The sequence below is a fragment of the Aspergillus pseudotamarii genome (genome assembly GCF_009193445.1).
Source record: "Aspergillus pseudotamarii strain CBS 117625 unplaced genomic scaffold BDV38scaffold_15, whole genome shotgun sequence".
Classification (NCBI taxonomy): domain Eukaryota; kingdom Fungi; phylum Ascomycota; class Eurotiomycetes; order Eurotiales; family Aspergillaceae; genus Aspergillus; species Aspergillus pseudotamarii.
Window position 1 is genome coordinate 549,166 of NW_022475029.1, and position 26,096 is coordinate 575,261.

Below are 26,096 nucleotides of genomic sequence, written 5' to 3' on the forward strand. Positions count from 1 at the left end.
GGTTAATCCAATTATTTTTGTTTATTATGTCTTCATATCTCGAGCTATTGTGTACCGGTGAAGTTGCATATGTGGCCATTCCCCCTCCTCTTTTGTCCTATATATAAAGAAAAGAAACGAAAAAGAGTTATTTCCTTTCAGTTTCCCCCTTTCCCGCGAAAGATATCAATGAGGTTATTGAGACCTAACGGCCCCTTCCTTTAAAACCCCTCGATCTCCAGCACCGCCCATCTGCCAAAGCCATACGCCCTCGACAGCCCATGCAGTAGCACTGGCATGATGACCAACGCCTCCCTTAGACCTCGCCAGATCCTGTCCCTGTTTCTCTGTTGCGTAATCCTTGTGTGAGCGAGTTGCTCCAGTTGACGTATCATCGGCTTCAGCTAGCATGCCAGCGACCACACCCTCGCGTTCAATGACAGACCACAATCCCTCTACCAATGTACTCCCGCGTTCTCCAAACTGACCTTTCCCGAGACGGAAGAGGATACGACCCAGAACCTGCCAGGCAATACACCTTTGAGCAGGAAAGGAGGAGCGGCTAAGGATGGCTAGCTCGGGTATGGTGTAACCAGCGGCGTGAGGGTCTTTACCATGATGGTGAAGACCTAAATTAGTCGGGAGAGCAAGTGATGTAATAGGTGAGAGAAGTGTTCCGAGGAAGGAAAAGCGGAGCGCGGCGGGGTGGACGGCTTCTGCATTGCTGGCAGGATGGTAGGCGGATGTCGCATCTGGTGCATCCGAGTCTGCGGAAGGCGGCTGAAGCCAGGACAAAGCGGACGGGTCGTGGGTGATGTTGGGAAAATAGTGGGCTTGAAGGTCAGATAAGAAAGACGGGGATGACGGGTCAAGGTTAGGCATAGGGTTCAACTGTGAGGGCGGAGTGGGGAAGTGAACGGAGCTGGGAAGAGGGGATTCAGAAACAGGTTGGAGATCATCAGGCATTTGCGCAGGGGGAAGGTCATCTCGATGAGTTTGTTCGTCTCGAGAGGTTGAAGGCTTGGGTTCGGAAACAGACTCGAGCGGAGGAGCTGCTGCTTCGGCGGGGTCTACCTGATGTTTAATGGATACAGATGGATTAGACCGAGTGTCAGGCTTGGACTCCTCGGAGTCAATATGGGCTCTGCGAAGGAACCGTTCAAGTAACGAGGGATCTATGGATGCCATGAGCTCCTCTCGTTCTTGTTGGATCTGATCATGCGACATGGACGCTAACTGCCGACGGTTTTCATCGTCGATCATCCTTTTTTCGTCATTCTGACCAGCAATTGCAGTGGTTGAATTGGAAGAGTCTTCTCGACGTTGTTTAAAAGCGGACTGCTTCACGCGACGACGATGAGCCGGAAATCCAGCTGCAGCAGGTTTGGGTGGAGCTGGAGCGGCAGCGGGTGAGCGTTCGCGGATTTCGCCGATCAGACCAGGAAGGGAGACGGAGGAAGCAGGGGGTTCATATGAGGACTGATCATCATCAGAATCTAGATCAACAACAAATCTTTCACCGCGAAATGCCATGGTCACGTTGATGAAGATGGAAGGCTTGATTGATTATCGGAGATAAAGAAAAAGCATCGAACTAAAATTAAAACGGGAACTGCATGAAGGATGAGTCAGCATGCGGCTCAAAAGCTAAATGATATGGAGCTAGACCTTTCCAGGGATAGCGTATCACCTGATAACCTTACCGGATTGGGGAACGCACGTCCGATCATCTGATTTGAATCTGGAGTATAAGTTCAAGAAGATCCATCAATATCTCAAATCTCTCTTGTCGGCTCGATCCGAGAGGGTCATATCCCTATATTATTGTTATGGGGATTGTATTCACTACAAACTTTACAATTGAGCCTCACGGGTATATATTCTTATTTAGATATAGAGAGAGAAAGCGAGCGAGGGAAATACCTATCAAGAACCTATCCTATCCCATGGAGTTTGGGTCGATTCTGCCACCCGTATCATAATTAATTAAAAAATAAAAATAAATAAATAATAAATAAATAAAAAAGACCAAGGTTAAATCAGAGGAACATCAGACCCCAAAAGTGCATCAACAGGTCAGAATGATTTTCGTTCTTTTCTCTTCCTCTTCCTCTTCCTCCTTTCCACCTTTCTCATCCCTTTATCTCATCTTTTGTTCCCATCCGGTGAAACCAAATCAGTTCAAGGTATTGATTGATCTATACTTCCTCCTGCTGTATATTGAAATTTCTCTTTAATTGTTCCTTTTCCCTCTTTCCCTATTTTTGGGTCTTTATCCCCCTCCCCTCCCTTTCCCTTCCCTTCCCTTCTTACCCTATCAAGGATCTCTTGACTTTTATCCGTTCGCCTCTCTCTGCCCGAGAAGAAGAACAAGAGTCTCTCTCCCCTTTTCCCTCCTCGTTTCTTTTCGTGTTCCTCCTCTCTCTCCCATTCTACCAAAACCCTCCATCGTATTTTCTTTGTGTTGCGCCATCACCATCTCTCGCCATCCATTTTCCTTATCACCTTCATTTTATTTCATATTTCTATATCACATTTCCCATCCGATTCGCATTTTCCGTGTCTTGAATTTTCTTTTTTTCTTTTTGTTCGTTTTTAATTTATCTATTTATATATTCATTTATTTTTATCTTTTTTCTTCATTTCTTTTACATTGACAAAAGAGGAACAAGAAAATTAATTTATTGACATCTAGATTCCCAACCCGGTTCAAGATTCTCCGACTACGCCGCTTGCTTCATCCTTGAGACTTCTCCTCTCGATGCTATCTCTCTAAATTTTCTCTACATCATGTCCACCGAGCCGGCCATACGGACGGCTCAGGACGATCTCGAGTCGCGCACCTCCATCGACCAAACTCCCCGCGAAACTCGTCCTAGACGGTCGCGTCGCAAGAAGGACGAGGGACAGGACGCTGGGCGAAAGGACACTCCTAAACCTAGCAAGTCAAAGACTAAAGAAAAGGAGAAAGAAAAAGAACCAGAGACGGGGAGGCAGAACGATAAGGAATTAGACAAAGAAAATCATAAGGATAAGGAGAGCAGGGATAAAGGGCAGGATCCGAAAGAGTCGAAACGCGGCAGTCGTCGCCAGAGGGACAAATCGTCATCCACGTCGGTCAATCCTTCCAATTCCTCTTCAACTCACGCTCGAAAGAAGCCTAAGTTGGAAGCAACGCCGCCGGATCAAAGTCCCAGTGTACCGGCGGCTTCTGCAGCTGCAGCAGCTTCCACTCCAGCCACGACTACTGTTACGACCGCTGTTCCTGCTCCTACTCCTAGCGTCGCCCCAGCTGCAACGGCAGCTCCATCTCCAGCTCCAGTCCAAGTTCCAAGCACCCCCGCTGCTAGCCCTCCGGCGTTGTCAGGCTCAATTCACCTTCTCCAATCTCACTTGCACCAGCAACATCGTTCTCCATTGCACCCGTCCCCCTCACTGCCGCCCTCATCTCATCCCACTCCACCCCCCGCGGCCCTTGGTCATCCATCATCTTACCCGACGATGGCTCCCGCAGGACCTCCGCGGCCGCAATCTCAGCCACCACCTCCCCCACCGACTAGAACCAGCGGTCAGAATTTCGACCCCATTCGGTCCGCCTTCGATACAGCTTCCCCGGCCCAAACACCGGGGCCGACATCGACCTTCAGTCCTCCGGCGCGCCCTCTCTCTCCACGCCCAACATTCCGCGCTAGCGCTTCACCTGCTATAGCCAGCATAATTGATCCTCCCACAACTACCTCCCCGTCCGTCTATACCTCCCGTCCATATGCTTCTCCAAACCATGGTGCATCCATCTACTCCCCTTCCCCTGCGGCTACACCAGTCATCGCTCCCACGCCGCATCCGCCTCCTCAGCCGATCTCGCCTTATGCCCATCGATCGCCCTATCCCCCCCCCTCACAATTACAGCCATCGCACGATTCGCAGTCATCGGCTCACTCTTCGTCCCAAGGCCCGCCGCAACCCTCACCACCACGTCTATCAGCAGCACCTGAGCCTCCGGCGCCTACACCGTCTAATAATCATCGCGCGCCTTCACCTGGGCCAACCCCAATGGACGTAGATACGGATCAGCATGCGGCCCCCAAAGCACCAAAAAAGGATAGCAAAGCTCCCCCCACAGCGCCTCCATCAAACGCTGCGTCACCAAAGCCCTCCCGTGCGACCAAGGAGCCACCGCCACCATTGCCTCAAGGCTCAGGACTGATCTCCAATGCCTTGTTTGGTGTGGGCGACGCCGCATCAACCAGCGATTCCGATTCTAGGCGGACGCCCAGTATTATAATACACATTCCCTTGCAAGGGACCGGCAACAGGATTGTCAACTTTGCGCGCTTGGCCGAAGAACAATATGGCTTTGCCGCTTTACATCCTCGCCTTGCGGCTCACAAGGAACGGCTCGCCCGTGTAGCCGCAGCGGGTGCTGCACTAGAACGAAATGATAAGTCCGGCCGGGGACTCTCAGCCGGGGAGAGTGCTGATGAAGATCTCAGTCTCGAAGTTGAGCGTGACAGTGACTTGGATGGAGACAGTGCGTTGGGCGGTGCAGCAGCTCGCACAAACGAGCCTGAGGCTCCAGATGGGAAAAAGAAGCGTCGCAAGAAGAAGATGGAAGAATATGACCGGGACGATCCGTTTGTCGACGATAGCGAGCTGGCCTGGCAGGAACAGGCCGCGGCCAGCAAGGACGGCTTCTTTGTATATAGTGGTCCTCTGGTGCCTGAGGGCGAAAAGGTGCAAGTAGAACGGTGAGTTACCTCTTATAGTATATACGTTCGACCACAACCGCTAACGCTTTGATTTAGGGCGGATGGTACAATAAAACGTGGCCGGGGGAGGGGTCGCGGCGGTCGCAGCCGAGGACCTCAGTCCGCTTCCCATCAAGCGCCACTGGCAGCTGCCGTCCCTATCTCCCAAGAAACCGGCCTCCCTGTACGAGGTCCCGGATCCCGGGGTGGTAGTACGACTCGTCGTCCCCGTACAAAGCCCAGGGCGGAGCAGGACAAATCAGGTGGCACATCCTCCACATCCCAGGGGCGAGGAGGCGGCACCGCTGGCCGGGGAGGCTCGGCAAGCACTCGAGGAGGGAAATCAACATCAATGGTGGAACTGGCACCACGCCCCAACTTGGCACCTACCCCCCCGGGACCCAGCCCGGTAGCAGGTTCTGAACTGGCGATGAAATAAAAAGTGGGCTTTAATCACTCTCCTTTCTCCACAAAGTACGATCCATTGTCTAGGTATCCGGCTGTGTGGTTTATTGCTTTCGTTGGCGTCACTGGACCTGAGTACAGAGGGATGATGAAAGGTTTATTGTAGAACGGTTGCTTCTGCTGCGAGGCTATTACTGTGCTTCTATTCGGTATTACATGCCTGTTATGTGTTTATCAGTGTGATTTCTAAGCTTTCTTTGTTCTCTTCCAAACTTGTTCATGATTGGATGGTGTTATCTCCATTTCTGCATCATCTGGGGTGGTGTCTTTTCCTTTTATAATATCTCGTTTACGTGTCTGCCGCTCAATATGAGGCGAAGCAAATATGTTTCTATTCCTGAAGGAAACCCGATGGAGGGGTCGGTTTGATTATGGCTACTATAGTAGGTATACATGTGGCATCAGGTCAAGGATTTTGCAAGATCTTGTCCAGCCTTGAGGCTCAACCCATTCCTTTGATTGGAGTATTTCATTGCAAAGAAGCGCAAGTATTTTTTTTTTTAGTAAAAGTCCCAACCCCAGGCTAAATGACCCCGGCGCCCATAGCGTGTTCTCGCCACAAAAGAGTGGACGGTTGCTGTACATACACATAGGTGGCACATGCAAGATCCATGAGCTTTGTTCCTTGCATCAACAAAATATTTGCTGAGTTGTCAAAGGATGAGACAAACAACACAGATGCAAGAGTGCCAGCTCGACATCCAGACAGAAATCAATGACAAAAGTAATTGTACGTCGACATTAACAAAGAAAAAAGGCATTGCTATCAAAACATATGCGACCAGCTCAGGAGGGAAAATAATGAACAGAATGTAAAAGGGAAAAGGTATAGACTCAGAAAATGCCAATGAACGAATATACGCCTTGCTGATGCGAAAATCATAAGCAATATGGTCAAGCAAGCGATCAGTTGGGAGTTCGTCGTCTAAATAGTTCAACAGTGAAACGTCAATGGAATTATTGACAACGAGACAAAGAGAAAGAAAAGGGTTGGGTTATTTTCAATGACAGTTGATTGAGAAAGGCCGATTTCCCGATTGAAGATGCGAGCCGATCGGATGGTCTTACTTGCAAAGAAGTCTATGATAAGATCTAACTCGTCTGAGAAAGCAACTGCGCACAGCTTCTGTTATGTGATAGTGATGCACTTAATTTACTTAGCGTTGCCATGGTGCTCCCGGTACCGGAGCCGGCGGTAAGGGCCCACTAGGAGGAGGAGCTGCACGAACAGGCATAGCTGATGTCTGAAGTGGCATTCTCGATTTCATGTTGTGCGAGCTCGCTGAGCGAGATGCGATGTGCGGACGAGAGGGTGGCTCCAAGGCCGACACCGGGTCTCCTAAGTGCGCACGAGAGGGGCGGCGTCCCGATCGATAATCATCATCCTTGGTTTCCAAAGAAAGATGCTCGAGCGAAATCGCGGGCGGAGATCTAGTCGACCGACTGGGGCGAGGAGAAGGGTTCGGCGGTACATGATAATGCCGGCTATGGGAAGACATTTCATTGACCATATTCACCGGGATCTCTCCAGACGTTGGGGTGTAATGTGGTGAGCGAGACGATTTGCTAACTGCTGGCTTTGGAGCGGGGCTACGGCGCGGTAATTCTTCTTTCTCGTCCTTGAGAGACTTCGGCGGTGGAGGAGCTAGATAAGACTTTCGGTTATGTCGCTCCATCATGCTAATCGCCCATTCTTGAAGATCAACTGGTGTACGTTTAGCAGCCTGAAGGAACGCATCCTTGTCCTATTCTCGGAGTCAGCAAATTTGACTTCTATGGAAGCGCACAGCATAAAGTGGTTCTTACATATAATTCTCGGGGTGTTGGCCGTTCTTCCGATTTTTTAAGGAGGCATTTGGCCACAAACTCGTGTAGGATCGGTGGGAAAGCATCGCTCTTTGGAAGCTTCGGAGCGGGTTCATGGACAATCTGTTGCAAAAGGTCCAAGATACCCATAGGGCCGGCGCTAGCCCGGTCTCCTGCTGAAGAATCTGAGGTATCGAAGGGAAATCGACCCACAGCCAATTCCATGACCGTCAAGCCTACACTCCAAACATCCGAACGGACAGTATACGCGCCGCCTTGAATGCGCTCTGGTGCCATGTAGGTCGAAGTGCCAACAAAGGTGTCAGCGATCGAATTGACTGTCTCAGTAGCGACACCGAAATCGCAAAGTTTAATATTTCCCCGCGAATTAACAAGGATGTTGGAAGGTTTGATATCACGGTGCATAATGCGATGCGCTTCATAGAGATATACAAGGCCAGCCAGTATCGACTCTGTGATCTTGCCTAGGACATCCACTCGCACAGGACCGAAGTCTTTGGATATACGATCAAGAGAGCTAACGAGGAAAGCAGTTAGATACTTGACTTTCACATAGATATCTGCGAAAACTCTTCTGCACTCACCCACAGTCCATGTATTCCATACACAGAACAATATCCCTGGCTTCATTTTGAAATGCTCCATAGAAGGTCACGATATTCGGAGAGTTGCAGTCGTGGCCAACTTGAAGCTCTCGCAGTATCTGTTTTCGAACATTCTCTTTGGCATCTACACGGATAATCTATGATATGATCAGCGGGTCCCCGTAACACTTAACATAACGGTTCACACCTTTCGGGCCATGACAACTTTAGTAGAAGCATGCATGACCTTGGAGACTGTACCGCCATTGCCCGCCCCTAGTTCTTTTAAGGTAATCAAATCTTCACTGCGAAGATCAAGGCGGAACTCTAGCCCGATCTCCAGCGTATCGGTGCGGTTGCTGTCGGTATTTCCAATCGCACCGGGGACTTGGGCATCGCCATCGGACTGGTTGGAGAGGGGTTTGGGTGCTGCGTTCAAAGCGAGACCTTTGACATTTTTGCGTTTCAGCGTTCGAGCTTTAAATTGGTCGGCCATGGTTGGACGACAGAGTTACTCTGCCGCAATCACTGAAGGATGAATTGAGAGAAAGGGAATGAATGATTGTAAGAGCGCCTCTTGTCGATTGTCGAACTTAATCCTCGAATGTAGTTGAAAGGTCAGACTGCTCGTGAATGACAAGAAATTAATGAATATTCAGTGAAATTGTGAAACTGGAGAGAACCAAGAAAAAAAAAACCCCCCCCGTATATTGGCACTGAGGTGTGGACAAGCGTTGGTGTTTTTCAAGGCAGACAAGGTGGGGGATTCGACGTCGGTCTATACTAGGCTCGATTCGTTATCTCAACCCTGTGGATAATGTTGCGGGTAGAATAATGGTCTCCAATTATTTTTGGAGAATAGAAGAAGGGAATATTTCAAAAGAGAGGGAAAAAAAAAAAAAAAAAAAAAAAAAAAAAAAAAAAAAAAAAAAAAAAAAAAAAGGGTCCTGCATGAAACGCCCAACTGAGGCGCTGATTATAAGTTGGGAGTTTCTGTTCGGGTGAAGGAGGAAGAAGACGGTGTTAGAGAATGAGTCTGGATCCCCACCAGGAACAAGCGCGCGGGTCTCACTCCGGACAAAGAGGAAACCCTACGTACTTGTACTAAGTACGGAGTATGTGTATTAAAGGTAAGTATGTACTAATACGAGGAGGGACCCCTTACTAGAAGAAAATAAAGTTAAAAAGAAAAAAAGGAAAAGGAAGAGAGACGGAATTTGTAGGAATATACAGTCCAATTATAGGACTAGTAAGTTGCTTATTTCATTGATCAATGCCAAATAACTACTAGTACCTATATCTTTGATAATCCTCCGTTCCCTTTTATCTGATGCTGCGGGCCCCTTTATTTATAGCTATTCTACGCAACCCCATCGTGGACGCTGATGTTCAATCCACATTTGTTCGTACCCTAAGTATATATCCAGTTAGCCTACGTCTTAACATTAATCCCATATCCCATTCTGTCTCCCAATTTAATGTAAAACCTCAGGGTGCGGGGACACTATTCATCGGCTCAAGAAGCATTATAGGATTTCAACTCCAATTCCTTATCCTTAAGATCTAGAGTATATTAGATCACATGATCTCTTCACTATCATCAACACACGTGATATAACAGTCCAGCCACATATAGCTCCGTCGGGCGGTGAAGCTTTGCCTGCGCCACAGAGCCTCTTTGCTCGCCGACAACCTCCAAATTGATTCAGTCAGTCTTCAAGCATCATTAATACCCACAATTCGTTGAAATCCATTGGACCGGACTTTCTGTGGTGCCGTCTTTAGTGGCGGCTGTTCTGCTTGTTCTCGTCTTGGGATCCTCCTTCCATCTTCTTTCCGAAACACTCATCATCTTTCTTCCTGCACATCGAAGCGTGCCTTTCACGACAAATACAAGATGAGCGCCCGCGATCTTGTCGAGGGAGAGGCCATGCTGGATGATGAGGAGAATGAAGAGGAGTTGGCCGATGACTATGACGGTGAAGGCGAAACTCATCAAGGTGCTGGCACTGCGAATCACTACGACTCAAGTGAGGAGGACGAGGATGATGACGACGATGAGGAGGCCGCTCGTGCAGTAGGTTCCCAGCTTGAGGAGGCGCATTCACCCCGAGCCATAACTGAATAACTTCACGACAGGTCCGGGAAGGTTTTATTGTCGATGAAGATGAAGAACTTGAAGACCGCGCGGAGCGCCGGCGGGAGAAGAGGAAGCGACGCAGGGAAGAACGCGAGCGCGAAGATGAGCATCTAGATGAGGAAGACTTAGAACTCATCGGAGAACTCAACCCGTCACTTCAAGCCCCGGTTGCTGCAGAGGTATGTCGAAATTCCGGCCGTCCGTCTGCCGGTTAAACTACGCATGTGATAGAGTACATTAGGCTGATTCAAACTACGATCCTATTAGTCTAAATTCAAGCGCTTGAAAAGAGGACACAAAGATCGTGACCTTCGACAGCCCTCTCAAGGTATCGATGACATCTTTAACTCCGACGAAGAAGAGGAAACTGCAGGCGACTATGGAAGGCCTGGGCATAGGAGGCATATGCACGATGAGATGGACGACTTCATCGAGGAGGACGTTTTCTCGGATGAGGAGCTACAGAGAGAACGAGAGGACCTAGAGATTGCGCGTCCCGCAAAGAAGGGCATGACCGGTTTAGGAGCTACTGATGCTGCTGGGTTGGATGAAAACGCCTTAGAGGATATGCGCGCGGCCTTCGGGGATGGCAACGAATACTTGTTTGCTCTGGAGATGGAGGATCAGGAGGAAGAGCAGGAGGAAGACGACGAGAAGCACTTGGATCTCAAGGATGTCTTCGAGCCATCTCAGTTGGCGGAGAAGATGTTAACGGAAGAGGATAATCAGATCCGTCTGTTGGATGAACCAGAAAGACATCAGATTGCCCGGAAGCCGTATCGCAACGTTGTCCTCACCGAGGAGCAATTCCGAGAAGAGGCCGCCTGGATCTCTAATCTCATGCTCCTCAAGAAGCGCATTGAACCAGAGCTGCGCGAACCTTTTCAACGATCTGTGGCCAAGGTGCTGGAGTTTTTAGTGACAGATGATTGGGAAGTCCCGTTCATCTTCCAGCATCGGAAGGACTACATGATTCATGCTGTTAAAGCTCCTGCTGAGGGTGCGGGGGAAGATGGTGACGCATCTCAATATACGATACGAGCGGAGAAGCTATTAAACATGACGGACCTCTGGGACATATTCGACCATGATCTCAAGTTCAAGGCTCTGGTAGAGAAGCGAAATACGATACAGAAAACCTATGATAATTTGCAGAGTCTGTTCAACGTGAGTGACTCTGTTGTGGAGGAGATGCTCCCAGCAGCTGTCACCATGGAGGAGCTTCAAGATGTGCAGGATTACATTCACTTCCAGTATGCGTCTCAGCTGCGGGACATGACTCTTATGAACAGCGATGCCAACGGAGAAACGCACCGGCGGAAGGCGTCAAGCAAGACCTTTTTCGAGCGTGTCCGAAATGGTAAGGCATACGGCCTGGTGCGTGCATTCGGCATTACAGCAGATGCTTTTGCGCAGAATGCTCTGAAGGAAGGTCGTCGCCAGTACACGGAAGACCCAGCGGAGAGGCCGGAGGAGATGGCCGACGGGTTTGTGGATAATGATTTCTCCAATGCATCGCATGTTATTAAAGCTGCCAAGAGCTTGTTCGCTGAGGAAATCGTGATGAGCCCTAAAATGCGGAAGGTGATTCGCCAGGCGTACTACATGAATGGCGCTGTCGACTGCTTCCGAACGGAGAAGGGCCTCCGTAGAATCGACGAGCAGCACCCCTACTACGAGTTCAAATACCTTCGAAACCAGCAGCTCAGTGACATTGCCCGCCGACCGGAGCTGTATCTTCGGATGCTTAAGGCCGAGGAGGAGGGCTTGGTGGAAGTCAAGGTCCGCTTCGAGAACTTTGACCAATTCCGCCAACGTCTGTATCCCGACATTGAATCCGATAACTATAGCGAAATCGCGGACGGCTGGAACCGCAGTCGTCGGGATGTTTTGGACATGGCTCTTGGTAAGTTAGAGCGATTGATTAACCGCAGCGTAAAGGAGAACATCCGCCAGGAATGTGAGAATCATGTGGCAAAGGAATGCCGAGAAACTTTCTCTCAGCGATTGGATCAAGCCCCTTATAAGCCTAAGGGAATGGTGCTGGGAACTGTTCCTCGCGTTTTGGCTTTGTCCACTGGGAGTGGCGTTGTGGGACGGGAACCTATACATTGGGCGTACATTGAAGAGGACGGCCGTGTGTTAGAGAATGGAAAGTTTGTGGACTTGTCAATCGGAGATCGTGATCGTAACATCCCAGATGGCAAGGATGTTGAGGCCTTTGTGGAGCTCGTGGACCGCCGCCGACCGGATGTCATTGGCGTCAGCGGCATGTCCCCCGAAACTCGTCGTTTATACAAACTCCTGGCTGAGGTTGTCGACAAAAAGGACCTACGCGGCGCTCCGTACACCGATGAGCATGACGAAGAGATCAGTGATCGCTTGGAAGTGATCATTGTGAACGACGAGGTGGCGCGTCTCTATCAGCATAGCGAACGGGCAAAGAAAGACCACCCCAGCTTTGCACCTTTGACACATTACTGTGTTGCTCTAGCTAAGTACCTGCAGAGTCCCTTAAAGGAGTATGCTTCGCTAGGCCGGGACATCGTCTCTATTCAGTTCAAGCCGGGTCAGCAGCTGGTTACCCAAGAGCTACTTCTAAAACAATTAGAAACAGCATTGGTGGATATGGTTAACCTTGTTGGTGTGGATATCAACGAAGCGGTTACGGATTCCTCGACGGCCAACCTTCTCCCTTACGTCTGTGGTCTTGGTCCTCGTAAGGCAGCTCATTTGCTCAAGATCGTCAACATGAACGGCGGCGTGGTGAACAATCGTGTAGAGCTTCTGGGTGTGAATGCACAATATCCAGCAATGGGCGTCAAGGTCTGGAACAACTGTGCCAGCTTCCTGTACATCGATTTCGAGAACGTCGACCCGGATGCGGACCCATTGGACAACACACGAGTGCACCCCGAAGACTACGATATTGCTCGGAAAATGGCCGCCGATGCCTTGGAGCTGGATGAGGAAGACATCAAAGCGGAAACGGATGAAAACGGCACAGGCGCCATCGTGCGTAAGCTGTTCCGTGAAGAGGCACAGGACCGAGTCAATGATCTGATTCTGGAGGAGTATGCGGAACAGCTGGAAAAGAATCTAAATCAGCGAAAACGCGCCACACTCGAAACAATTCGGGCAGAACTGCAACAACCGTATGAGGAACTGCGAAAGCAATATGTCTTCCTCAGTACGGACGATATCTTTACCATGCTCACGGGTGAGACATCGGACACTTTGGCCGAAGGCATGGTGGTGCCGATCTCCATTAAGCGGGTCTCTGATGACCACATTGATGGCAAATTAGATTGTGGTATCGACGCCCTCGTTCCTGAGTCAGAGCTTACCGACCGATATGATATACCAGTGCGGGCGCTATACTCACCGCATCAGACTGTGTCGGCCAAGATACTGTTCTTGAATCGTAAAAACTTCACGTGCAACGTCTCTTTGCGGGAGGAGCAAGTCAGTCGCCCAGTGTCCAACGCCCAAGATCGCTTGCGCGGAGAATGGGATGAGCTGCAAGAGCAACAGGATCGCGAGTCTCTGCAGGAGAAAACTCAAAGTGGGGGACGAACGATGCGAGTCATCAAGCACCCATTGTTTAGGCCGTTCAATTCGACCCAAGCGGAGGAATTTCTGGGCTCGCAAAGCCGGGGCGACGTGGTTATTCGACCGTCGTCGAAGGGCCATGACCATCTGGCTGTGACATGGAAGGTGGCCGATGGCATCTTCCAGCATATCGATGTATTGGAGTTGGACAAAGAAAACGAGTTTTCTGTTGGACGGACTCTGAAGGTTGGGGGACGTTATTCCTACAGTGACCTGGATGATTTGATCTTCAACCATGTCAAAGCGATGGCCAAGAAGGTGGATGAAATGATGCTGCATGAAAAGTACCAGGACGGTACCAAGGATGCTACTTGTAAGTATCACACCCTCCATCCCCCCTTTTCCTTCTTTCCCCCATTTCTTCTGCTACGTTTTCCTATTATTATTATTATTATTATTATTATTCTCTACTCTGCAAACAATCGATGACGTGGTCTATTACTGATGAAACATGCAGACTCTTGGTTGGAGACTTATACAAAAGCTAACCCCAAACGATCGGCCTATGCTTTCTGTATTGATCCCAAACATGCCGGATACTTTTTCCTCTGCTTTAAAGCCGGCGAAAACGCGCGACTGCATAGTTGGCCGGTGAAGGTGATTCCTCAAGGCTACGAGCTCCAACGCAATCCATATCCTGACATGCGGGCGTTATGCAATGGATTCAAGTTATTATTTACCAACATGCAAGCAGGCAAACGGAGGTGAAGGCTGGAGGTGACTTGTTATACTTTGATTTTTCCCCCTGGAATTCTCCTGTACACTGTGTAATAAATATCCTTTATGAATTTGGATGGTGTTGAGGATTCTGAAATCCTTTGCTTTCTTCATTGTATTTGTCTTTTTGGAATTGTGGGCAGAAAAAGATGGAACATTTTATATGCATTGGAACGATAACCCCCGTTCTTCTTGCTCAACAAATTTATTTATTTATTTATTCATTTATTTTCTTAGAAATTTCAGACGCCTTGCATTGCATGAATGTATGTACATTTTTTTTCTCCAACGTACACGTACGTATTTAATGTACCTAGGGTCGTTGTCGGCATCGGCATTTATTTATTTAAAAGGACATGTGAACCTTCGGTGGTTCTCGGAGGCTCAACTGCTACTCCGCACTCTCTTCTCGCAGACTCGCAGTTAACTCCTATCGGCTTGTTTGAAGAAATTCCTCGGACCCTTTCCCCTGAGACTCAGGGGACTCAGGGTTGGATTCCCTATTTATAGATCTTACCGTCTGCCTTACGGGGCAATTCAATGACCGGTCGGTGGAGAATCAATCCATCAATCCGTCCATCGCGCATTGAAGTCATTGTTTTGTTTTGATTCAACGCATTCGACCCTTCCCCCCTCCACCAAACCCTGTTCTCATCTTCATCTTCACCCACTACTCCCCTCTCCCTGCAGCTTGGCGTTGGTCAAGTCAGATCATTCCCCCTCTCAATTTCACTGGCGGAGTAGAGTGATTGTCTACCTGGCCCCGTTGCCTACTTTGCGCAGCTATGGCGGCTATGGAGGAGTTGGAGATCCACAGCAAGGTAAGGGGGATGTGACAAAACTGACGCACTTACGGGACCCTCGACTGACCAGTGATTGTGGCCGTCTTTTCTCTTGGTTTTTTCTAGTCCTACTTTGTTCGTTGGGTTAATGTTAAACCTGGTCATACTATCTCCTGGAGCATTCAGCCGCATAGGAAGTCTCTCAACTTTGGCATTTTCAAGCACCCGGGCCATTCGGCCGTCCTGGGATCCAACAATTTGCCCCCTGCCGATTCGCACAGCACGGACTCGAATGAAAACCTGCCAGCCACCGCTCTGAATACTAGCTCCCGACAAAATGCTTCCACGCCGATCATCGAACGACTAACGGGCATCGGATTAAAGCAAATTCAATGGATTGGCAAATGTGAAGCTGACAAGATTGTCAAGGGCACCTATGACGTGCCTGGGAATGAGGGTGGAAATTACGCGCTCGTCTTTGACAATACCTTTTCCAAACAGATCTCCAAGACTGTGACTCTCGTGCTACTTACCTACCCAACAGCCTTGTCCCCACAGTCGGCACCAGTACCCCACGCAGCGGTCCTACCGTCTCGTGGAACCGACTCCTCGGAATCGGGAAAGCCGCTGGCTTCGCGGAGACGAGGAAACAGCTCTGCGAAGGTTCTACCGCCATCCATCAACACCGATCCTGTCTCGGTTCACACCGGTATCTTACAGAAGCGGCGCAGGAAGCGTCACCAGGGCTGGGCGAGAAGATTCTTTTCTCTTGATTTCACTTCATCTACATTGTCTTACTATCACGATCCGAATTCTTCCGCCTTACGCGGCTCCATCCCCTTGACCTTAGCTGCTGTCGCATGTAACGAGAACTCACGCGAGATTTCAATTGACTCGGGCACTGAGGTTTGGCACCTTAGGGCTAGCAATGATCAAGAATTCATCTCATGGAAACGGGCTTTGGAACGAGCATCCTCCTCCAAGACCCCGGCAGCGGAAGAGAGCCATCCCGAGCCCCTGCTGCGCGTACCGTCGCAGCGTGTTCTCACCAATGCTGCGGAAGAACGGGAATGGGCGCAGGTCGAGAGCCTCGTGAGCAAGATATCTGGGTCCAGGGATGCTGTACGCCGGTTAGCAAAAGACACGGATCCAAAGTACTTGGGCTACAGTGCGCCCGAGCGGCCTCGCGGTCGGTCACCAAGCCCACATCCCGAGGCGAATGGCGATGAGTCTATGGAGGCGCGTGAGAAACGTTCCTTCTGGAAACGGAAAGCTAGTGGAAGTTCCCAACTGGGTGGAGTCAAACGCACGACGATGACACCCTCCTCCACGCAACTAGTGGTGCCAGGCCCTTCCTCCGGAGACACTGCTTCGCTTTCAGGTGACCGTAAACCGAGCAGCATCACCAGCCACCCAGATCAGATGGAAGAGATCCACGACCATCTTATGGCCGTGCTACGCGACCTAGACAGTGCCGTTACCGAATTCTCGACCCTGATTGCGGAAAGCAAACATCGACGACATCCACCAGGCCTGACAACTCAGTCGCGACTCAGCATAGAATCTGATATGTCTCAGGAGTTCTTCGATGCTGTCGACGGGGGCGACTCGTCTCCGTTGCTAAAAATAAATGGCGATAGTGACGACGAAGGGGCCGATGACTTTAGCGATGCTACTGCCCGGCAGGCAGAGGATAAAGTTGTGGTGGACGATGCGCCGTCGGACAGTGATGATGAAGGCTCTGAGACTCCCACGCCTCAGGGTGATCGATACGCCCCGCTGTTTCCTGCAAAACCTAAGTCACTCACTCCTTTGCCGCTTAGCAAAGTTCCTCGTCGTTCGAACATTCCCGCTCCGACAGTCATGCCTCCCAGTTTGATCGGGTTTCTCCGCAAAAACGTCGGTAAAGACCTTTCCCAAATTTCGATGCCAGTGTCGTCCAACGAGCCGTTTTCCTTGTTACAACGTGCAGCCGAGGTAATGGAATATTCTATGCTTCTAGACCATGCCGCCAGTGCTTCCGATGCAGTTGAACGGCTTCTGTATGTGACTGCCTACGCACTCTCATCACTGTCCTGCAACCGGGTCAAGGAGCGGTCAATTCGGAAGCCCTTCAATCCCATGCTAGGGGAGACATACGAGCTTGTCCGCGAAGATCTGGGGTACCGATTCATCGCAGAGAAAGTTTCCCACAGGCCCGTGCAACTAGCCTACCAAGCAGACGGTAAGGATTGGAGTGTTGCGCAATCACCCATGCCAACGCAGAAGTTCTGGGGGAAGTCTGCAGAAATTGTGACCGAAGGAAAGATGAGGTTAACGCTACATACGACCGGTGAGCATTTCAGTTGGTCAAATGCCACGTCTTTTTTGCGCAACATCATCGCTGGTGAGAAATACTCTGAACCTGTCGGCGAAATGTCGGTTGTGAACGAGACGACTGGACAGAAAACTGTGTCGGCTTTTAAGGCAGGAGGCATGTTCTCCGGCCGCAGCGAGGAGGTCGTCACGAAAGCAGTGGACTCTAGCGGTCGTGAACTGCCTCTCGGGCTGACGGGTACCTGGACCACCTCACTCCAGATGACCAAGAATGGCTCTGCCACAGCACCTGTGTGGAATGCCGGGCTGTTGGTATCCAACGCACCGAAGCACTACGGCCTCACTGTATTCGCAGCCACTCTCAACGAGATCACCCCAATCGAAGACCACAAGCTTCCGCCGACGGACTCGCGCCTCCGTCCCGACCAACGGGCCTTGGAAGCCGGCGACGTTGACCAGGCAGAGCAAGTTAAAGTCAAGCTGGAGGAATCTCAACGTGCTCGCCGCCGCGAGATGGAGTCAGCAGGTCAAACGTGGAATCCAAGGTGGTTTACCCGAGTGGACGATGATCTTGCCGGAAATGAAGGCGAGGTCGTGTGGCGTCTCAAGTCAGGTAAAGAGGGATATTGGGAAGAACGGTCGAAAGGGACTTGGACCGGCGTGGTTCCAGTGTTTGAGACGTAACTTGCTTCTTCGTACATTGGAATTAGCACATATGTATGTAGGTCTGTTCCGTATATAGTCATGTCATTATGATCTGATCCCAATGATCGGGCCTGCAATGGTCATGTGTGTCCTATATTTAGCTATCTATATTGCCCTACAACGTCCTCAAAGACAAAGACAATTATACCACGTAAATAGTATACCTACAGGATAAAGGCCCTGTTGATCCGAACAAAATCTTCCGTCAAGTAGTCTACTAGGTAGAATTGCCTGCAAATCAAACTAGCCAAATAAAAAGAGGGGATGAATATACATTATCAAAACCGATTGAGTACATAGCCAACATGATTCATTACGCATCTTCGTGTATGATGTATGTTTTAGCCAGTTGACCCGAAATGCTAACACGAAAGCTGACCGACTGAAACTAATATTCTTCGTCCGATTGCCCATGGAAAGCCCACCGTCGACTATTCCGCGACTTCGCAGTCTTCTTTGCTGCCCCGCGGTCAGCAGGCGTGTGCTGACGAACCATGACCGGGAGGCTGTCCAACACAGCTCGGTTGCCCTGATAGTAATGCACCGCAAAGCCCCCCTGAAGAATCCGGCGGAGTGAATTCAGCCGGATCCATTTCCACCACCTGTCGATGTTCATCACACCCTGGCGGCCGATCTTCACAGTGAGCTTGCTGCCATAATGTCGATTGGTATCTTGATCGATGGCCGTGTTGTACATTGGACCTCGACGAGGGTCCTCAACCGTGGTCAAAATCGAGACAAAATTGCTGTGTAGGCTCTTTTTATCTTTCTTACTGATGCGTTTGTTATGTACTGTGGCTAGTGAATGCAGTTGCTGCTCAAGCTCGTGAGTATTATGGTATGCGTCGTAGCGTTTAAGCAATTTAGGGCCCTGTCGGTCGTCCAAAGATTCATCGTCTGACTCGTGCTCGCTATCCTCGTCGTCGTCATCCTCTTGGGGGGTGTAACTCTTCTCGTAGAGTAATGCGATGTTTTCACCTGCTGCGATTTGGACAGACGACTCACTGCTGTTTAACTGATCCATGAAGATTTGAATTGCATCTTCGCTTTCACCTTCGAGGTCTTCTATTTCGACGGCCAAAACACCCCATTCCTGAAGAGCCGCGGTGACACTGCTCGGGTCGTCGGCAGCATCAATTGACTGCCCATCAGAAGCTGCAATGTCTAGGAAGAACGTCATTTGGTCTAGAATCCCGTCCTCTCCTGCACCCCCGAAGATAGTGCATGCGGCTAGACAATGAATGGCGGCAGCTTTAACAAGGTTGGATGTCGAGTCTCGAATAGTACGAGTAAGTATCGGTTCTACATTTTCATAAATGGCGTTGTCGAACGCAGTGATGACAAGGAGTTCAAGCGCTCGTAATGCTAAGGTAGTCTCACGCACACTGGATTCAAATTTGACGCTCCGGCAAAAGGCGCCCAAAAGGTCGTTGACGCTGCTTCGAACATGTTCCTCGACATAGTGACACTTCAATAGACGACAGAATGCAGCGTAGCATTCTTCGCGACTTAGTACGCTGCTACGTTTGCGATCCAAGATATCTTGAATGACGTCACCAAGCTCTTCAGCCCAATTGTTGTTGTCAACCTCAGGGTTATCAGTCAAATCGTCCAGCGAGCCAATGCTGATGAGTGAATTGACCATTAGTAACGTCCGATTTATTCCCCCCCCCCCCCCCCATCTTAACACCAATGACATCATTCCGCCACTAGTGATGGGAACAAGAACACAAAAAAGTTGTTGAAAGGAGAACGACAAAACTCACCTCACCGCGGTGTCATCACTGAGATTCCCAGCGTCTTCCTCGTCGGATGGATGCCTGCTTGCATTTCGAGAAGATTGACGGGAATTTTGAGCAGAGTTTGTGCGTGAAGTCCGGCGAGAACCTTCACGTGAAGCTGCTTTCCGAGAGATGGTCTTGCCGCTCTCCAAGACCTGACGACGAAGATCAGGCATGTCTAACTTTGAGATTCAACGGTCGTTATTTTAAGATGAAGTATGCTCCGTGAAGAATGATGATAAAGGTTTGGGAGCAGAAAAAGAGAATCTGAATAGAGGCCGCGAGGGTAGCCGCAATATGCTACCGGAGATTAGTGTCGGCCAAAGTAGGGCTATGCGAGAGGTATGGAAATAGTTGACAATAGGAAGATTTTCTCGGAGACAAAGTTCATGGTAAAATACGTCTTCAGGTAGGAAGATACAGAGGTATTTTAGGGCTCAGACGGTGGGAGACATGAAGAAATGAAAAGAAATCTTTTAAATCCAGCTGGCGGCGATTACCATATCTCATAGGGTGACCCCGTGATTTTTATTTTTTTATTTTTTATTATTATTAACTTTTCTTTGCCCTCCGTCAAGTTTACTTGGGCACTTGACTATTCACCACAGCCATTCAGAGTGTAAGAACTCCCTATCCCCAATCAGCTGGCCCTGTGTTTCTCCTATTCGTTTATATTCCAGGCACACTTGATCACTGTTTGATCCCAGATTTTTCCCCCTCATGGCTATTAATTAAACCCAAGCCACCAATGATTCCAGTGGTTATCTCCACGTGATGCGGGGTCTGGCTTATCTTCTTTCGTCAAAGAATAGTCAAATTCGCCAGGTGGCTGAGGCATCCACGAGACTGGGTTAGTACCAAGTGGTCAGCATGCCATCTCAATAATATGTAGTCTAGAGAACTGAAGTCATGATTGTAAACCTCGATTGGAATAGTCCATCACCCTGGGGTATCTAGTTTTTCTTTTCTTTTCACTTTGTTTTGCCGTAGAAGTATAAGGAGCCATTCCAAAATCTAATTGCGTTCCAAAACCAATTCCAGTATCCTCCGCGCTTTGTTCCCTTCCAGATACTCCCTCCCTTCTCTTCTCCAATCATCATCATCTTCATCATCACCAACCTCTAACTCTACTTGTAAGCTAGCCTCATATGCACTCATTACGGTCTCCTCATCAACCCGAACTCCCCCTTGAACAAGAACTCGGATACACTGCGCTAGTCGTGCAATTTCTCGCCTTGTTTGAGCCGGAATATCATCATTTTGGCTGGAGTATATAGAGCTCGACACCATCTCCTCCATGCGGGTAATCGACACGCTATCCGTGGTGGAAGACGCGGCAGCGGTATCATCGGCATGTTTCGAAATCCAGATATACCCGTTAACTCCAAGTATGACATCCACATCGCCGCCTCCATTGGCGGTGTTGACTGTCCACACCTGTCTCCGAGACCGAACTACTCCTCCCGTGCCTGATGCACCCATCGCTCCTGCAGAGATAGGTCCGGAGCCAATTCCTCCTTTTACCATCGAACTTGAAGCTCCACTCCCACCCGTTCCGGTCACGGCGAGAAAAACCCCATTTCTGAGTTTTCCGTACTTCAAAGACCGTGTATGTAGCGATGCTGCGCCATCAGAATGTACGGTCTGGACTTCTGCGACTACTAGGTCGCCTTCACTGAAGAAAGTTCTGATCTGTAGTTCATCGGCGCTCGTTCGCCGACGTAATATACCGCCCGGAAGGTTGATCGCAGACAGTGGGAGCTGTGCAAGGAGCGGAGCAGCAACATCTACTTTCCATCGTCTGGACTGAACTTCAACAATGCGTCCCACGACAAGGTCACCTATTTCTGGAGTATAACGAGCTCGAAGCGGTTGTACGGAGAGAAGTTTGTTGGTCTTTTGAACAGTACCGGCGACCGTGGCAATTATGGAGGTCGAAAGGAGATTTATATAGGTACCATGTCCTCTGTATGCCTGTCAATGTGTGCCCATGAAGTACAAACGGTAACGCATCTGAAACCCCGTATCGGACCAACTAACCTCATCCATTGTGGATCATCTGTCACAATTTCTCCAGGCGTAACCACCCCTGACGTAATGTCTGTTCCTTCCACTAAGCGAGGTCGTTTGCTCGGTCTTGACGTCCTTCCTGTTGCTAGGTCTACTCCTCCGTCCGAGTCCACGGACATGGAATCCACGTCTGAATCCGAGTGGGATAGGTCGACATGATCGACTATTGGGGGAAGAATTGTAATAGCCATTCTCTAAAAGTTCTCAACTGCCGGATATGTGGTTGTCAATACATTCATGAAGTATGGTATATGGTGACATGTTGATATGGAAGGATTCTAATATATGATGGAGAGAAAGGCTTTCTGTGCAGGGAGCAAACATGACAAACTTGGAGTGGAGACTCGATATTTATGCACAAAGGCCTGTAACCATTAATCATAAGAGATTAAACTTCGGTTTCGAAAAACCATCATTTACACACACTTTCCTTTACAAAAGGAACGGGAAAATGATATAGATATAATAACTAATAAAATAAAAATAAAGAAAGAAAGAGAAAGTTCTAAAATTAGGGATTTAATATTAACTGGGAGCTTACAAAACATACAATCTCCTAGAGACCTGCGATACGGAGTACTTGGAGTAACATTTTGTGGTCTCGCTCCGGTCTCATATTCAATTTCGGAGATTTACCTTCAAGAACGAGAAAACAAGGAAGAATAAAAGAAAACTGGCAAGTCAACTATAGGAACTAAGTGGTAGGACAACGAAACCATGTCTCAATAAGCTCGACATAATGGAGAACACGGATCACAGCCATGGCCCGCAGCTTCGACATCGAGCATATAATCATGACTTGACTCGGGTAAACTTGAACACCATTTCCGGTATTATTCTGATGAGCTGGAGCTATCCATCTTTCAGGACTGCCTCAATAACATCCAATCAAATCAATGCAGTGGAAGAAGAGAATAAGAAAAATTACAAAATGCCAACACTATTAATACATGTATAGAATGAAAGGAGGGAACTTTCAGGCACCTACCCCCGATGTTCTCTTCGACGAACGCTTGACGACGCCAGAACTGCCATCGTCTTTCTTTTTCCGACTTGACCGGCTGCTACTACCACCTTTGGATTTATTGCCAGCGTCTTCTTCGCGCTTGCGTTTGCCCTTAGAACCTCCTGACCCGTGTCCAGTATCTATTAAAACACTATCGTCATCGTGGGGATCTTCGTCTTTCCGCGACTGGTTGGGGGCTGCTTTCTTGGACGTGCGCAAATTCGATGGTCGAGAGGCAGACTTTTCGGAAGCGTTCTCATTGTCTTGTAAGAAGATATGCGGTTGGTTCCTTCGTAGCCAATTGTAAACCGAGATTGGATTTCGCAATGCAGCCTCTCTCTCTCGTTCAACAAAGGAAAGTTTCTCAGGGATGCTACTCAGTTGTAGGACTGCTGAATCATCACCTAGTTTGGCGTCGGTAGCCAGATAATGCTCATTTTCGTGTTCAGGTGTGAAGAACCCAAGGCTATGTTCAGAAGCAATATTTCCGGATTGATTTTCTTCTGGTTGAGGAAGCGTGTGGGGAATCCTTATCAACGACGTATACTGCATACGCGGTACAAAGGCTTCGTTCTGTTTCACAGAACTCTCCAGGTCACAGTAATGCTCAACCGTCATGAGACCAAGTGCTAGATCCGTTCTTGCGTTTCTGAGCATTGAGCTAGCCACGGAAGGATCGTTGTGTGAGGGCGAGAGTTCTCTTTGAGGAGTTGGGGGGAAGAGATCATCTCCGGGAACACTCAGATCGTACCGTAGGTCCGGTGAGATATATATACTGTCGTTAAATTCTAAAAGAGTTTCTAGTAGCTGGCTATACAGCATTATTATATGAGCGACACATGAAGAAAAGATGGGCTGGGAAACACACTCATTCTGCTCCTGTATCCTCTTTGAGAGATCCTGGATGCGCAACTCCTCCCGGATGAGCGATTCGCTCTCTCTCATTCCGAGCTCGAATTTTACTTTGAGTTTCGCAAACTTCTTCCTGTGAAAAAAACAGGATTAGCATACGACAATGAATAAAGATATGAACAGATGCACTTACTTAAAAGACCGGTATGACTGTTTGTTAGGGGCACCTGCGGGAGCATCGGGAAGGCTTTCGGCCACGGACTGGGCCTCATCTGCGTCTTGAGACATGGTGTAACAGAAGAATTAGTGTTAAATTTGACTGACAAAGGTAGAGGCTATAGCATGGACGCGAATGTATCAGTGTATAGGGGTTGAGTAAGTTGATTAATTCTAGTAATAACCTGGTCGCGCGTTAAGCGGTGTTGCCAAGAGGCCCATACGGGACCAAATGATGTTTGAAGGGTGATCCGGGCGGAATGTTTCTGCCCGCCCAAAAGAGAATAGGAAAAAAGAAAAAAAAAAATAGAAAGTTAGTTTCCTACAATGAACTTTTACTTATTCGCATACAGATAAATTGTGCCACAACCTGACCCAGTGCTTGTCCAATTACTAGTGACCAACGTCCTCTTTTATCTTCTTTTCTTTTCTATTTCTTTTGTCGCGTGGATTTGGCAAGCAAAATGTCAGCGGTTGGTGAGGCAAACCATAAAAAGCGAAAGTTACCAGAGGTATCCGAGATCGAGATCGACGTCTCTGCTCCTGAACCTCCATCAAAAAAAGCTCTGCGTAAAGCAAAGAAGAAAGCTGTTGATGCTCCACCGGAGACTACTACTACTACTACTAGCGAGCAGAAGACGGAAGTCGCTACAGACCACGAAGAAAATTCCAAGAAACGCTCAGACTATGGAGTCTGGGTTGGAAACCTAGCGTTTTCCATTAGTAAAGATGACCTGCGCAAATTCTTTACAAGCAATTGTTCTTTTACGGATACTACGATCACTCGAATACATTTACCCAAGTCATCAGAAAAGCATGGGAAAGCACAAAATAAAGGATTTGCATATGTTGATTTCTCCAACCAGAAGGCCACGACTGAGGCATTGGGCCTGAGTGAACAACTCCTATCTGGGCGCCGTGTGCTTATAAAAGATGCCAAAAGCTTTGTTGGTAGACCACAAAAGTCCCAGCAGGAAAATCAGAAGACTGGCGCTGCTGGGGCGGCCTCGGGTAACCCTCCTTCTAAGCGTATATTCGTCGGCAACCTTGGCTTTGACGCCACGAAAGAGATCATCGAGGAACATTTTGGAAAATGTGGGTCGGTTGCACATGTACAAGTAGCAACATTTCAAGACTCCGGGAAATGCAAGGGTTATGCCTGGGTGACATTCGAAGACATCACAGCCGCGGAGGCAGCGGTGAGAGGCTTTGTTATGGTTAATGAAGACGATGAAGATGAAGAAGTACACGGGTCTGACTCCGAAAACTACAAACAGCCAAAGAAGCTGAAACAAAGAAGGGTATGGGTAAACCAGGTTTTGGGTCGGCGTATGCGGATGGAGTTTGCAGAAGATGCAACAACGAGATACAAAAAGCGCTTTGGCAAGGACGGCGAAGGCAAGAAAACACAAACTATAGATGTTAGTGGGTCAGACCCTTTTGACGGTCAGGATGCAACCGGAAGACAGCCTCAACGATCACGATCCGCAAAGACTATGCAGGGAAAGATGGACTACTCAAGATATGATACGGAAACTGTGCAAAAGCTCAGTGGTGCCATTGTTGAGTCTCAAGGAAAGAAGACTACGTTCGATTAATATAGCCAGGGTTCTCTTCGAAAGAGACAAGAGAGTAGTTCGTGGCTAGTAACGAATGAAGATGTTGTTAGTGCCCAGAAGCTCCTCGAGGGGACAAAACCGAACTACAGGCAAAAGAGTTGTTCATGACTTCAGCCCATTCCGATGGATCTACTGCCGTTCGGGAAGACTGAAAAATCTGCATGGTAATGATTAACAGTTTGCTCCTACTAGTATGCGGGCATTGTTGATCCAGCTGGCGAATAGATTTCCAGATCATTGATACCCAAAAGAGCAGCAATACGTATCTAAAATATGGCATGATGAGTGTCGATAATAACTATATAGATTGACCTTCTTTCCATTTCTGCGAACGAGCAGCAGCTTACTAAGACGTGAACATAGTTAACCAAATAACTAGTTAGCTATGCGGGCATTTTGACAAACCCTCGTAGAACTTCTTTTTTCTTCTCTCTCTTTTATTTTTTCCTTTCATTGTTGGTTCAACGCCTTAGGTAACTGCCAGTGATGTCTGAAGATATAATTATCCATTAGTAGCGCGGAGTACTTTTAAAATAGCATACAATGGATTTCTCTACTTCCTTGCAATGTCTCGTAGATCCCTCTTAGTTCTAGAATCGCTGATGTGGTTTGGGGGGCGCTAACCGGATTTAGAAGGTTTGACATCGATGGACCGGAGATGTCATGGCTCAAGGCTC

The 26,096-nt window shown here is 48.8% G+C and overlaps 9 protein-coding genes across 9 annotated transcripts; 4 read left to right on the plus strand and 5 right to left on the minus strand.

Moving 5' to 3' along the window:
* Positions 1-13: 13 nt before the first annotated feature.
* On the minus strand, positions 14-1,529 carry BDV38DRAFT_242184 (RPAP1 family protein). Its single transcript, XM_032054079.1, has one exon. The coding sequence runs from the start codon at positions 1,510-1,512 to the stop codon at positions 175-177; it is 1,338 nt and encodes a 445-aa protein (XP_031915745.1). The 5' UTR covers positions 1,513-1,529; the 3' UTR covers positions 14-174.
* Positions 1,530-2,091: 562 nt separating this feature from the next.
* Positions 2,092-4,808, plus strand: BDV38DRAFT_47558 (uncharacterized protein). Its single transcript, XM_032063416.1, has one exon. It carries the CDS (start codon positions 2,770-2,772, stop codon positions 4,729-4,731), a length of 1,962 nt encoding a protein of 653 aa, XP_031915746.1. The 5' UTR covers positions 2,092-2,769; the 3' UTR covers positions 4,732-4,808.
* A 1,258-nt stretch (positions 4,809-6,066) lies between these two features.
* On the minus strand, positions 6,067-8,252 carry ste7 (MAP kinase kinase Ste7). Its single transcript, XM_032063415.1, has 4 exons — positions 7,812-8,252; positions 7,604-7,761; positions 6,999-7,536; positions 6,067-6,937 (listed from the first exon to the last, which is right to left on the minus strand). Exons 1-4 carry the CDS (start codon positions 8,097-8,099, stop codon positions 6,350-6,352), a joined length of 1,572 nt encoding a protein of 523 aa, XP_031915747.1. The 5' UTR covers positions 8,100-8,252; the 3' UTR covers positions 6,067-6,349.
* A 1,027-nt stretch (positions 8,253-9,279) lies between these two features.
* Positions 9,280-14,333, plus strand: spt6 (chromatin-remodeling histone chaperone SPT6). Its single transcript, XM_032054080.1, has 4 exons — positions 9,280-9,680; positions 9,743-9,922; positions 10,011-13,668; positions 13,813-14,333. The coding sequence occupies exons 1-4, from the start codon at positions 9,501-9,503 to the stop codon at positions 14,061-14,063; spliced, it is 4,269 nt and encodes a 1,422-aa protein (XP_031915748.1). The 5' UTR covers positions 9,280-9,500; the 3' UTR covers positions 14,064-14,333.
* Positions 14,334-14,460: 127 nt separating this feature from the next.
* Positions 14,461-17,905, plus strand: BDV38DRAFT_242194 (oxysterol-binding protein related protein OSH3). The gene is made up of 2 exons (XM_032054081.1): positions 14,461-14,893; positions 14,981-17,905. Exons 1-2 carry the CDS (start codon positions 14,858-14,860, stop codon positions 17,852-17,854), a joined length of 2,910 nt encoding a protein of 969 aa, XP_031915749.1. The 5' UTR covers positions 14,461-14,857; the 3' UTR covers positions 17,855-17,905.
* BDV38DRAFT_242196 (IFRD domain-containing protein) lies at positions 17,906-20,103 on the minus strand. Its single transcript, XM_032054082.1, has 2 exons — positions 19,642-20,103; positions 17,906-19,500 (listed from the first exon to the last, which is right to left on the minus strand). Exons 1-2 carry the CDS (start codon positions 19,830-19,832, stop codon positions 18,264-18,266), a joined length of 1,428 nt encoding a protein of 475 aa, XP_031915750.1. The 5' UTR covers positions 19,833-20,103; the 3' UTR covers positions 17,906-18,263.
* A 567-nt stretch (positions 20,104-20,670) lies between these two features.
* BDV38DRAFT_269825 (IEC3 subunit of the Ino80 complex, chromatin re-modelling-domain-containing protein) lies at positions 20,671-23,872 on the minus strand (the record flags this gene model as incomplete). Its single annotated transcript, XM_032057037.1, has 5 exons — positions 20,671-21,622; positions 21,697-21,920; positions 22,715-23,543; positions 23,601-23,717; positions 23,778-23,872. The coding sequence occupies 5 exons, from the start codon at positions 23,870-23,872 to the stop codon at positions 20,671-20,673; spliced, it is 2,217 nt and encodes a 738-aa protein (XP_031915751.1).
* A 183-nt stretch (positions 23,873-24,055) lies between these two features.
* BDV38DRAFT_242203 (putative RNA binding protein Rnp24) lies at positions 24,056-25,818 on the plus strand. Its single transcript, XM_032054083.1, has one exon. It carries the CDS (start codon positions 24,265-24,267, stop codon positions 25,396-25,398), a length of 1,134 nt encoding a protein of 377 aa, XP_031915752.1. The 5' UTR covers positions 24,056-24,264; the 3' UTR covers positions 25,399-25,818.
* BDV38DRAFT_47616 (uncharacterized protein) lies at positions 25,432-25,818 on the minus strand. The gene has a single exon (XM_032063417.1). It carries the CDS (start codon positions 25,697-25,699, stop codon positions 25,466-25,468), a length of 234 nt encoding a protein of 77 aa, XP_031915753.1. The 5' UTR covers positions 25,700-25,818; the 3' UTR covers positions 25,432-25,465.
* Positions 25,819-26,096: the final 278 nt, after the last annotated feature.

Coding starts and splice junctions, on each gene's coding strand:
- spt6 (XM_032054080.1), top strand. CDS start 9,501: ATGAGCGCCCGCGATCTTGTCGAGGGAGAGGCCATGCTGGATGATGAG. Junction 9,923..10,010: donor AAGCCCCGGTTGCTGCAGAG/GTATGTCGAAAT, acceptor CGATCCTATTAG/TCTAAATTCAAGCGCTTGAA. Junction 13,669..13,812: donor CGGTACCAAGGATGCTACTT/GTAAGTATCACA, acceptor TGAAACATGCAG/ACTCTTGGTTGGAGACTTAT.
- BDV38DRAFT_242196 (XM_032054082.1), bottom strand. CDS start 19,832: ATGCCTGATCTTCGTCGTCAGGTCTTGGAGAGCGGCAAGACCATCTCT. Junction 19,501..19,641: donor AGTGATGACACCGCGGTGAG/GTGAGTTTTGTC, acceptor TTCACTCATCAG/CATTGGCTCGCTGGACGATT.
- BDV38DRAFT_242203 (XM_032054083.1), top strand. CDS start 24,265: ATGTCAGCGGTTGGTGAGGCAAACCATAAAAAGCGAAAGTTACCAGAG.
- BDV38DRAFT_47616 (XM_032063417.1), bottom strand. CDS start 25,699: ATGCCATATTTTAGATACGTATTGCTGCTCTTTTGGGTATCAATGATC.
- ste7 (XM_032063415.1), bottom strand. CDS start 8,099: ATGGCCGACCAATTTAAAGCTCGAACGCTGAAACGCAAAAATGTCAAA. Junction 7,537..7,603: donor ATGGAATACATGGACTGTGG/GTGAGTGCAGAA, acceptor TTTCCTCGTTAG/CTCTCTTGATCGTATATCCA. Junction 6,938..6,998: donor CAACACCCCGAGAATTATAT/GTAAGAACCACT, acceptor CTCCGAGAATAG/GACAAGGATGCGTTCCTTCA.
- BDV38DRAFT_242194 (XM_032054081.1), top strand. CDS start 14,858: ATGGCGGCTATGGAGGAGTTGGAGATCCACAGCAAG. Junction 14,894..14,980: donor AGTTGGAGATCCACAGCAAG/GTAAGGGGGATG, acceptor GGTTTTTTCTAG/TCCTACTTTGTTCGTTGGGT.
- BDV38DRAFT_242184 (XM_032054079.1), bottom strand. CDS start 1,512: ATGGCATTTCGCGGTGAAAGATTTGTTGTTGATCTAGATTCTGATGAT.
- BDV38DRAFT_47558 (XM_032063416.1), top strand. CDS start 2,770: ATGTCCACCGAGCCGGCCATACGGACGGCTCAGGACGATCTCGAGTCG.